Here is a 13,165-nt window from a genome sequence, read left to right on the forward strand (position 1 = left end):
TGACCGTATTCTATATATGTGCAGTGCAAGAATTTAACACTTGATAAAAACATTTTGTAAATAAGATGAAGCAAACTTCTTATTTAAAATTAACCTACAGTTTAATGGTGTGAAAACATCTCATACTACAAAAAAAAAAAGTAACTATTATTTTTCTCTTTCATATTCTTTATTGGGTTTTTAAAAAATAAGAGTAAATACTCTTTTTATATTCAGCAAATTTCACGATACCCGTTTTAGTCTCTAGCAAATAAAAAAGTCCGTGGTCTCTAAGAAATTCAAAATGGACCCATTTAGTTGAAATCGTGATCCTCACAAATTCAAAAAAGACCCACATTAGTTTCTAATAGGACTAAAATGGATCCATTTTGAATTGTTTAAGGACCACGATGAACCTTTTTAATTACTAGAAACTAAAGCGAGAATCATAAAATTTGTTGAGTACCAAAAAAAGTATATTTACTCTAAAAATAATCTTCTAGTAATGTTGGAAATAGTGGTCCTGGTGTCTGTTTCTTCCGTGGTACCCCCGGTGATGTGAAAGTTAAAGAAGAAAGAAAGCTATAAAGGGTAATAAAGAGGAAGAAAGGCTGAGAGGTACAAGAGAGTGGGTTATTCAAATCTTTCCCTAATTAAAGTAAGGCGAAAAGGTACTGTTTGTGTGGAGTGAAACATAGACACGTGAGCCAGCATTTGCTTCGATGCCTTTGTTTATATCTTTTTTCTTTGCTAATTTTTCTTTTAAAAAATAAAGCTAAGTCTGTCTGTTATTTAATAATTATTTTTGAAGAAAACCTTTTTTATTTATTTAAGAAGTTATAGTGCCACCAACCTCTTCCCTCCATGCAAAATTATAACATATAAGTGTTAGATTTGGTTTAATTTCATATATTTTATTAATTTATCTAAACAGATATGTAAATATAGCAAATATTAAAAATGAAAAAAAATATCACATGTTAAAGAGCACAAAAATAATGTGTTGGACCGACTCTTTAAACGAATGTCGTTAAAATCGAGATCTTAAATAAAATCGAAAGGGAATTAAAAAATCGTAAAACGTAAAATCGTAACGTAAAAAAATTGAAAAAAATTATAAAAACGTAAAAGCGTTTGAAATATTAGTAAAATCGTTTTGATGGAAAAAAAAAATCGTAAAAACGTAAAATCGTAATGATAAATCAAGATTTTAACAACAATGCTTTAAACCATAGATGAGTTATATTTGATGTTCAATTTTCAAAAAGATATTGTCTATAGTACCTAAAAAGTGGGAGTAACCTCTCCAAGAAAGAGCAGAATTGGTCTTTGCGTGGTTCATCTTGGACACAGTAGCTGGCCCATCCCTTATACTGGCCTTGAACTTAACGGGAAGATCATTACCATATCATGGATATGGTACATCTGGGCTTCTTCCTTTCGTTTACATATTTTTTTATTTTTTATTTTTTATTTTTAGTAGAGATCGTTTACAATTTTTTTTTGAAAAGGAGATCGTTTACAATTTAACCCACTACTAAATTACCAATGGGCTAATTTATACATTAATTTTGATTTAACAACGTCTTCATCATTTATAAATAATAAAAAAAATATTATGCATAATTATTCATTGTTTTAATACTGTCAACCTTTTGTTCATGTTATTAATGTCTAAAAGCACATTTTCATATACAAATGAAAATATTACATGAAAGCCATTGAGATTGATTTAGTGGAAAAAAGTTTGAATAGTTTGATGAGATCATAAATTCGAATCTCAAGACCACCATTTTATAAAAAAAATATCACACGAGATTTTTTTTTCTATTTTTTTAAAAAAGCAAATTAGTGTGTCCAAAATTCAAATTCTGCATTATTTTCGAACAAATTTTATAATGCATCTCAAATTACTTAACGCTATTAAAAAGTGAGGGAGGTTATATATATATATATATTTTTTAATACCTCCTACTACTCAATCTTAATCATTGCTTTTCTGTCAATCAAATTGTTATAATTTATTGAGAATTAATAATTAATTAATGAATATGATCCAAACGATTAAGATTTGATTATAAGAAGTAGTAAGAAAAAAGGCTTTTTGATCCTTATGACCCTTAATTAATAACTAATTACCAAATTGCCCTTCATTCAAAACTATTTCGAAAATTTACCCTCCCAACAAACATAACACCAATCTGCCACTGTTTGACCGTTGACCACGAAGCCTACCCGGGTACACCATTACCTACCCGGGTAATTTTTGAAAATTTTTATCTACCCGAGTATGTAGGGGTGTACCCGGGTAGAGTTCTTGAATCTGGGAAAATGGTTGAATTATTTACCCGGGTATGGAGCAGTGTACCCGGGTAAACATCGACGGTAGGGTTTTAAAATACCCCAGCAGCCCCATTTCGAAAACCCACAAAAGGAGGGTTTAATTGGCGAGGATGCCCATACTCAGGAGGAGGAGGAGGATGATGACAATGGGGATGACGCACAATCGGATGAAGAGAATGGGGAGGACACGCCATCGGATTAGTGTGTCCATAGGGTTTCATATCATTGATTTAGTTTGATGTAATGTAGTCATTTTGGTACATTTAGGAACTTTACCTACATTGCATGGATGTTTTTGTACTGGATGTTCAAAATTTAAATGAATGAAATTTTCGTTTTGCGCACGTTCAGACTTGTTGGTTCTATGCATTAGTATGAGACCTTGCATTAATATTGTCATAATTAATTTGGAAATCAATTCAACCCAAAGTACTTTAATATTCATGTTCAACTTTCATTGGCGCACATCTTGATTACTGCATCCTATTTCTACGAAATCAATCCACCCCCAAGTCATACTGTATGTAGGTATTACACAACAATTACCAAAATGCAAAAAAAATGGCCAAAACAGCATCTGCAACTGGTCTACCCGGGTACCACGAACTGGTCTACCCGGGTAGGATGTACTCGGGTATATCATTACGAGTTACCCGGGTAGACCAGTTGCAGATGCAGCAGCAGGTGCTGTTCAATCCATTTTTTTTGCATCTTGGTAATTGATGTGTAATACAATAACCTTAACTGACTCAGGGAAGGGGTAAATGGGTATGGTAGACATTCGGATTGCACAATACGGAACGAGTGACTCGCTAAACTTAACGGATACATTTCAACAATACATTTCAACAACAAGAATACAGTTCAACAATACATTTCAACAACACAATACATAACTAATACAAGATAAAGTTTAGGGTACAAGGAAACAAAACAATACGTAAAGTGATTGTCATTACAAAACAAAGTACTACACAAAAACAATACGTAATCATGCTTGTCTTAGTCTCAATGGACATGTACGAATGTTATGTCCAACTTGCTTGCAATGCTTACATCTGCTCTGACTGCTAGAGGGTTGAGACTCAACCCAATCCATCTCATTCTGAATCCTTGAAGACTTTGGTCTTCCTTTTGCACGTACCAACTGAGCATCCGGAATTACAGTAGGCCCAACAACGGATGGAATCAACAATTCATTGCCAATAGGAAACCAGTGTGCAGCATATACTTTAGCAATGGTTGGAATTTTGAAAACATGATCCACATAATCATAATGGTTTAGCTTGGCTACCTTGCAAACTGCTAATACATGACTGCAGGGATACCTCCTTGCTGTAAACCTACCACACTGACATGTACGATTGATTAAGTCCACTCTCATGGTGTCACCGACCTCGTGTGTAGATTGATTGTAGGCATCCTCAACCTCAAACAATAACAACTCACTATCATATATCCTCACACGATAAGTGCCGGCCAATTCATCATTTTTTTGCAAAGCTGCCTCAACCTTCTTTGAAATTATCCAACCTTGTGAGATATCTTTTTCAATCCCTTCACGTCTCTTGACGAAATACTCAACGAGTCTACTGAATGTCATCTTGACCAATGCAGTTATAGGCAGATTTCGTGCTCCACGAAGCACCTTATTCACACACTCAGATAGGTTAGTTGTCATATGACCAAACCTACGTCCTGTCTCATCATACGACCTGCACCATTGCTCTTTCGGAATCGCATCCAACCATGAAGCAACTTCAGGATTGTTCTCGATAAATTCCTTGTATCTAATGTCGAAATTTATCTTTGAACATGTGTACCCTGCAAAAAACCATGACATATGCATTGGTTAGTGAATTTCATCAACGTTTTCTTCAAATGGTTGAAAATGTGAGTAATTATACCGTACATTACCTAATTTCATCAACGTTTTCTTCAATTCCACATTCCTAAAACGGGTATTGAAGTTGCTTCCGATGTGACGTAGACAAAATGCATGATAAGCATATGGAGGCTGCCACCCTCCGTGATCTTTCACCGCCTTTATGATGCTTCGATGACGATCGGATATTAGACAAATACCATGCCTATGTGTGACATGAAAACGTAAAAGGCTAAGAAACCAGGACCAATCATCCAACCTCTCACCTGGAGGAACAACAACAAAGTCAATAGGGATGGGCTCAGAAATTATTTAGAGTATGAAATGGCAAAGAAGGGTCACATGCTTTCACATACCCCAAAGCAAAATTATTTACTCACCTGGAGGAACAACAACAAAGGCAATAGGGAGCAGAAATCCATCTCCATCCTGAGATGTTGCAATCAATAGAGTACCTCTGTACTTCCCATACAGATGAGTGCCGTCAATTTGAATTATAGGCTTGCAGTGTTTGAATGCTTCAATGCATTGGTGAAATGTCCAAGAAAACCCTTTGAAATACGGCCCTGTCTGTATAAACTCGACGTTCATCAAAACATTGATTTGTATCAAGCTTGAACACAGAACCCACATTCACCTCCATCATATACTTCAGCCAATTTGGCAAGAATCCGTACGATTTCTCCCAGTCACCAAACAACTTAACGATGGCCTTCATTTTTGCCTTCCAGGCCTTCCTGTACGTTATGTTGTATCCATATGTTCCCTGTATCCTCTCCTGTATCAGAGCTGGTCTTGTGGATGGATCTTCCTTTAACATATCTGGAAAAAAAATTAACTTTACCATATTCTCAATTAATCTGAATCATTAAATACACAGTAGAATACATACTCATTATAGCCGCACAAATGACATTTGAATCCAACTGTCTATGATCCTGTGCTAGTCCTTGATTTAAGCATGTGTGACCTTGACCCCATTTACGGACCACCAATTAGCTCCCTTCTTCGACTTAATTGCCCTCATATACCAGGGACAACCGTCAGCATGGTTTTTACACTTCATAACAAATCTTGACTCGTCGCTTTTTTCAACTATGGCTGTCCTGCGCCCCTTCATACAATGTATCTTCACAACATGTTGCAATTCTGGTTTGGACCCAAATTCTTGTTGCACAAATAACGGATCTCCTAACTTCCAACCTCCGTGCAAGTCATCATCGCCATATAGGATCTCCAACTCGTCATTAGGGTGCGCCCAGTTAATGAATGAATAATTTTGGCTTTCATTCCAGAATGGCTCCTCAGACCCTGCATCTAAAGATCAACTCTCATTTGTCTGAATGAATACCACCACAAATAATAAATTGTCTAAAGCAAATGTTCAAATTTAATAACTTACCACTACTGACTGGGTCGACATGAAGTGGTGACAAGGCTGGGGTACCGAGACTTACGGCGCTCATGTCAGCCTCAAAATTACCGTCCACGTCAGTGTCTGACGAATCACCTTCTGGAATAGCACTTTCAGGTTCTCCCTCATCTTCGCTGTCCACATAGTCCTCGTCTTCATCCTCTTCATCCTCATCCAATGCTACCTGAGGAGGTGCAGAAGATCGTACAACTGTATCTTCTTGACCGGTACAGTGTGCAGTAGTGGTTGTATGCACCGGTAAAGATGAAGATTGTCCAACATCAACTTCAACATATATCTCAATATATTTTAATACTTTCCATTCAACAAACGCATCTGTTACGAACTCCACATCTTCATCATCATTTATATCGTTTCCAATGTAGTATATTGTATCCATATCCACTACAGTCTCTAACCTGGCTATCATGCGGTGGATGGAATGTATGCCTTCTGACCCCATTTTTTGAAGAATTCTCTCATTGCATGTAGTGCCCACTTTGATTTTCATCGTTTTTGTTTTTCCTTCAAATCGGACACCGTTCGGACCTTCAAAATGCCTCCCATTGTAGTAAATAACTATAGGAACCATGTTTGGACTTGAACTCATCTTTCACACAAAAATTAGATCTAGGTTTTGGGTTTGGAGGTTGGTTCGGATTTTTGAGCACAAAATGGGAGTGTGGAGATGTAATCTCAATGTCCCACCAAGATTCAGCTTTCTGAAATGATGAGATGAAATATGTGTGATGTTTCGGATTAGAGAGGGTAAGAGAGAGAGATTTGGGGTTTCAAAAACCCTATACCTCGCAACAATGGCCGAAACCCATACATATTGGGGTTTCTGGACACGATTTACCCGGGTACACTGATCCATACCCGGGTAAATAATTCAACCATTTTCCCAGATTCAAGAACTCTACCCGGATACACTCCTACATACTCGGGTAGATAAAAAATTTTCAAAAATTACCCGGGTAGGTAATGGTGTACCCGGGTAGGCTTCGTGGTCAACGGTCAAACAGGGGCAGATTGGTGTTATGTTTGTTGGGGAGGGTAAATTTTCGAAATAGTTTTGAATGAAGGGCAATTTGATAATTAATTATTAATTAAGAGTCATAAGGGTCAAAAAGCCAAGAAAAAAAGATAGTATCTCTCAAAGAGATAATAGTAATTTAGTTTTGATGTACTGTCAATATTGGTATTTTTTTTAACTATCACTCAATTATAAATTGTCAGGCCATTAAAAAAATTGGTTAAAATAAGTTATTTTTTTTTTTTTTGGAAATAGTTAAAATAAATTATTGATCCTTATAACTTTCACTCATTTATATTTTGGTTCCTTTTTTTTTTTCTTTGCAAATCAATCCCATAGTTACGATTTCGCCCCATCACGAATCTATTACTATGGGGATTGAGTTAAAATACAAAAAAAGAGGAAATAAATTAAAATTGAAAGTGGGACTGAATCAAAAAGAAAAAATTCCCTATGTCACAACCCATGCTGTAAGACAGATAATTTTGCACAGATTTGTAAATTTGTAACTATAGAGATTGATTTGCATATAAAAAAGTACATGGGTCAAAATGCGAAAAGAGAAAACTATACAGATAAATCATTTTAATTATAACAATTTTTTAAAGTTACTATTTTAGTAATGTATAATTGAATAAAGTATAAAAAGACTTTATACCAATAACATATCAAAATTACACTGAAATGTTAAATATTGATTAATAACTTTTTTCATTTTAAATTTATAATCATACTCTTTTTTACGAGAAAATTTTAACGGTACATAACAGTTAATAAAGCATAAAAAATGATAGTTAATAAAAATATGCAATTCAAACAAATTAAAAGATACAACTAAAATCTTTATCACTATTATTATTATTTTACTAGATTTTTCTAAGTTATGTTATAGATGAGGTGTATCACTAAAATATATTACCTAAGAGATCCCTAAAGAAGGTTTACCAACATCCCTAACTGTGATGCCATGGCTTCCTTCGATTTCATATGAAGATTAAGGGAAACAATTTCCATTGGGACATCAAACAAAAAGATACATCTAGTTACCACTAAGTTACCAAATCAACACCACTCAAAACATAATACAGAAAAAAAAAAAGTCAGCCACAACAAGAACCAAAACTTTACAAGGTTCTCTCGTTTTTTCACTGTGTTTTGATGTGATCGAGGCTCTCGGACACGGTTTTCATTCTAGGTCGCAATTCCGGATCAAGTTCAGTGCAGTTAAGAGCAACATGAAAAGCAGCAATAACTTGTTTTTTAGCATAAACCTCAGGCAGAAGTGCAGGGTCTATAATATCAGACAAGGGCTGTTCCTCCTTGAATGCTTTCCTCACAAAACTCTCTAACACCTTATCATCATTTTCTGTTCCAAAATCAGGTACCCTACCCGTCAAAAGTTCTAAAAGCACAACACCAAAAGAATACACATCACATTTCTGAGTTAACTTGCCACCACCCATGCGCACCTCAGGTGCCAAGTAGCAGTTAGAGAAAGCTTCAACCTTTAAACCCTTTGCAGAGGTTACATTAGATTGGTTTGAACTGTGCCGTTTTGGTGCCAATGTGGTAGACCTTGAGGTACCCAAACAAAGACGAGTTATTCCAAAACCTGACACATAAGGACTGAAATCATCATCAAGTAAGATCTTTGTTGATTTTAGGTTGCCATGGATATATTTGCGTCCACTGAACTCGTGTATGTACATCAAGCCCCTGGCTGTTTCTTGAGCAATTTTTAACCTCGTTGCCCAAGACAATTGTGGCAATGAATTGGAAGACCCACCTGCAGCCATAAAACACCAAATAAAGAGCAGAAAATGCTTGAAACAGTCCTTATATGCATTGGGACCATGGGATTTTCCATCACTCAAATGTGGTCGTAACTAAAATATACAATGCAGTTGAAATTTTTGTGGGTATCACTATCGGCACATAGGGACCACGCAAAATCCTTTGGATGAATTCGATTGAATGCCCACTAGAAATGCTAAAACGAGGGTAAGCTTATAGAGGACATTAACTAAGGTACCAAAGGTAGACCATCTTAAAGTTATATCTCTGTGATCACGGACAAGACATAAAAAAAGCGGGTTCTGTTCTCAATTGCAGAGGCACAATTCACTAATGGACAGGATGGTCGATGGTCCCCCCAAAATATGCAGTGCAAATACAAACACATCCAAAAAGATAAGAAAAGTAAAACCCACATGCGAAAGTAGCAATAGGTAAAAGTTTTATCCATTAGGTCCTGCATAAGTATCAGTACAATCATGGTGGTGACAATCACATGGTGACATTATTGGCTCTTAATAGTAAAAAGTAAAAACTAGAATTTGAACTAATCACATGACGACAATAATGAAGATTTAAACATGAGTCTTATGCCACTACACTGGGCAGAAAATTTAAACAAGCAAATGGAGATGACAAATGACAAGTCCCATTTTCAAGAACATCAAAATCTAGAAAAGAAATGCAATAAAATATACGTGACTTGGCAATTGGCATAATAAAGCATAACATAACATTAAGCAGTTTAAATTGATACCATGTAACGCAGTGTGCAAGCTTCCATTGCGGATGAAATCAGTGATAAGCAGTTTCTCATCATGTGCATAGTAGTAAGCTCTCAAGGGGACAACATTGGGGTGACGAACCCTCGCAATGGCTTCCACCTCAGATTCGAACTCCTTGAACCGCCACGTGGCATCACCCTCGCTGAGCCGGCGAACGGCCACCACCGTCGCCGCCGCGGACGACCCTTTCCCAACACCGACCACCTTGTACACGATCCCACTCCTGCTCTTCCCAACAACATACGCAGATGCTCTCAGCAAATCCTCCAACTCCAAGCTAAACCCTTCATCAAACACAACGAATTTACCCTGTTGCCCTTCCCCTTCTCCTCCAACTCCATCAACCTCGTTCTCAAATTTCCGATTCCCCAATTTGCCCTCCTCGCCGTTCCACCTTCGCCGGAAAAACCAAAGGGTAAGCGAAACGGCCGCAACCACCAGGGAGAGCCCGGAGATAACGAGAACCGCGACGGAGCCGCCACCGCGCTGTTTTTCCTTCTCTTGGTTACCACCACCACCACCGAGGTGAAGGGCTTTGGGGTTCTGAGGCTCTTCTTCTGTGCTTGTGAAAACACCAGGCTTTTGAGCTTCAGGGCACGCGTTCTGCAATGGAAACCCACAGAGGCCAGGGTTTCCAGAGAACGCGGTGGGACCCTGGTTCAGAATGGACCCCACCTGAGGGATTTTTCCGGTGAGGTTGTTGTTACGTAGGTCAAGACTCACGATCACTGGGAGGTTCCCGAGAGACGCCGGAATCCCGCCGGAGAAGCGGTTGTAAGAGAGGTTGAGTGTTCCGACGAGGCCGGCGAGATCGGAAAGCGCTTCGGGGAGCGTGCCGTCAAGGAAATTTGAGGACAAATCCAAGTGGCGGAGCGATTTGAGGGAGCGAAGTTCCGTTGGGATGGGGCCGGAGAGTGAGTTGTGTGAGAGGTCGAGGACAATGAGTGTGGTAGCGTTGAAGAGACGTGAAGGAATGACGTTGGTGAAGTTGTTGTATGAAAGGCTTAGTCTTTTCAGTGATGTAAGAAAACCCAGTTCGGATGGGATATAACCGGTGAGGCCTTTGTTTCGGAGTGTTAATTGGGTGACTCTGTCGCCGGTGCAGGCCACGCCGGACCACCGGCATGGGGTGGAGTCGGCGTCGGACCATGAGGTGAAGACGCCGCTTGGGTCGTCTTCCACGGCGGCTTTGAGGGCTAGCAAGGAGAGTCCGTCGGAGTTGAGAGTGGTGGTGGTGATGGAAGGAGCAAAGAAAGAGAGTACTACTAGCAAGACAATGTGAAGAGGAAGAAGATTAAGAAGCATTGTTTGTTGCGTTGTTTTAGGAGTTGGGGGAACACCACCAACAACCAACCAAACAACGTTAGTAGTGTATTTGGTTTTGTGCCTAATCTAAATTTTGTTGCTATGTTTGGCAACAAGGTGTTGCGCAGAATGCTTGCAAGTTGGAAGAGAAGCACAGAGAAGAAGGTTGTGCTGTAATGTAATGTAATGTAACTGCTGTTTTTTCAAATTGGTTTACTTCTCGAGGTGCCGTGGCTCTACTCTACAGTTTAGTTTGAATTTCTCTGACAATGCTTCTTCATTATAATACTAAACAATTCATATATTGTATACCTATTTTTTTATTTATTATCTTATTGTATTTAAATTAATAGTGATAAACAATATTATTATAGTTGAAATCAAAGGCGATAAAAAATAATAAAAGTAAAACAACTAAATAAATAGGTAATATAACCATCCTCGCGTAATAACGAATTTTTTTGAAAATGACAATTAAATTTGGATTCTATATAAATCATTAAACTTAAAAACTTTTTTTAGTGCAATTATTTATCATTTTTATATGTATGCAATACAATTACCTTGATTATAATTATATAATTACGATTAGTTAAATAATCAGATTGTTCATTTTTTGATTGTAAATTAAATAAAAATATGGATCAATATTTCTCATATTATAAGAATAATTTATTTTTTATATATACAAAAATTATGAGATTCATATATTTTTTTTTATATGACTATGCATTAACTACATTTATTTTTATGTGTATATACAAAGTAAAATTATTTCTTACAAAATTATTTATAAAAATATAGTAGAAAATGGCTGACTAGTCCGCACTTGAATTCACACAGTGCACTGTGTTTGTAATTTAGTGTTTTTTTTTGTTTTCTGCCCTTTTCTGGTGCCAGAAAATCATTTAACAAGGACAGCATGCTTGTGAGTCTCTTTCCACTTTTCAGAATCCACCAAAAAATATGTTACGCTGCTATCTAGATCCAGCAAATCCTTTTAGATTCAAATTCGTATGAAATTATGTTTTATTATTTATTTTTTAATCACGTGCCTTCAAATGAATTTAATTAAGCTCAAATCTAATATTAGTTTTTCGTCGTTATGTCAATATAAAATGTTCAAATCGAGAAGACGAGTTGAACATGTCCCATTAATAATTGAGTAAATATCATTTTGATCCAAGCAAATTTTACGGTTTTCGCTTTAATTTTTAGTAAATAAAAAAGTTATTTGTGGTTCTTACAAAATTCAAAATAAACTCATTTAGTTGAAATCATGATCCCTCAAAAATTCAAAAAAAAATCCATATTAATTTCTCAAAAAGATTAAAATGAGTTCATTTTAAATTTCTTAGGGACCACAAATATCTATTTTATTTGCTATGGACTAAAATAGGATCGTAAAGTTTGCTGATGACCGAAAATGGTATTTACTCTTAATAATTTATGCTAGAATAAGATTAATTTGTGGTATCCCTGCCTAATTCTTTTTATTTACTGATCATTAATTGAATTCAGCTGTAGAATGAAAAATACACAACTTTTGGTTAGTCATCAATATTGAAATTGAGTATTATCAATATTTACTTTGCAAATGGGGGGAGGGGGGAATCTACCTTCTTTTAGATTCTCCTAAATATAAATGTATTTATTCTAGCTCAATGCTATTTCGGATGTATGCCCTTTCAAATCACAGCGTATTTGGACTTATATTAAATGAGATATTCAATGACAACCCAACATAAGACTAGAGCTAGCAAAACGAACTCGTCTCGGCTGGTTAATCTGTCCCACCAGTTAAATGGAGTGAGGCGGATTGAGTTTTTCAACTCATCTCAAAAATAGGGCGGACTCATTTTTTGGCGGGTTGATGACGGGTATAGGCAGGTCGAGACGAGTCAGTGTAAAATAGGCTCAGGCTGACGAGCCAACCCGCCCAGCCCACCAAACGGGGCGGAGCAAATTTTTCAATCCACTTTCAAAAGCGGGGCAGGGCGAACTAACTCATTTTTGGGTGAGTTGATGGCGGGACAGAGACTTTGCCACCTCTACATAAGACCATATAAAAATTTGAGGGAAAAATTCGAAAATCCTCATATGTTTTATCCTTTTATGTCTTATGTTTTATGTTTTTATCTTGGATTTTATAATTCTTATTTAACATAAGAATTACAATTTTTCTACACACCCTTTGATTTTCGTGCTGACATAGGTCCTACATATAATTTTTTCTAACACATGGGTCCCACATGTTTTTTTATCTCTACAACATGAGATTTAATTCTCCTTCAACATGAGAATTATAAAACCCTTTTATCTTATTACTTACCTCTCTTATGGTTTTTTTCTATTTAAATTCATCTTTAACATCATTAAAATTTGAATTAAGTTGCCCAATTTATCCCTATCTTGCCAACATTAAAAAAATACTAATCTATCATAAAACTTTCTGAAGAAATTTTCTCCTTTGTATAACTTCCATAAGAATTAGATCTTTCAAGCCAAAAAGACTTAAGGGGGTGTTTGATTGAGGAGAAATTTTAAGAATAATAGGGAATGTTATTGATAGGGAAATGGGGGGAAGTGAGTTTGGTAGGAAAATGTAAAAAAAATTTGTTTAG

General features: G+C 36.4%; 1 protein-coding gene across 1 annotated transcript; it reads right to left on the bottom strand.

The window, feature by feature from the left end:
* Window positions 1-7,802: 7,802 nt before the first annotated feature.
* On the bottom strand, window positions 7,803-10,541 carry LOC133316030 (receptor protein kinase-like protein ZAR1). Its single transcript, XM_061517724.1, has 2 exons — window positions 9,209-10,541; window positions 7,803-8,443 (listed from the first exon to the last, which is right to left on the bottom strand). The coding sequence occupies exons 1-2, from the start codon at window positions 10,539-10,541 to the stop codon at window positions 7,803-7,805; spliced, it is 1,974 nt and encodes a 657-aa protein (XP_061373708.1).
* Between the last annotated feature and the right edge of the window lie 2,624 nt (window positions 10,542-13,165).

This window comes from Gastrolobium bilobum, unplaced genomic scaffold (assembly GCF_033153095.1).
Source record: "Gastrolobium bilobum isolate Gb01-03AN ecotype WA unplaced genomic scaffold, APGP_CSIRO_Gbil_v1 utg12345, whole genome shotgun sequence".
Classification (NCBI taxonomy): domain Eukaryota; kingdom Viridiplantae; phylum Streptophyta; class Magnoliopsida; order Fabales; family Fabaceae; genus Gastrolobium; species Gastrolobium bilobum.

Excerpts from the sequence above, each read along its gene's own strand:
- LOC133316030 (XM_061517724.1), bottom strand. The coding sequence starts at position 10,541 with ATGCTTCTTAATCTTCTTCCTCTTCACATTGTCTTGCTAGTAGTACTC. Across the intron at positions 8,444-9,208 it reads CTTGCACACTGCGTTACATG|GTGGGTCTTCCAATTCATTG; the intron begins GTATCAATTTAA and ends TTATGGCTGCAG.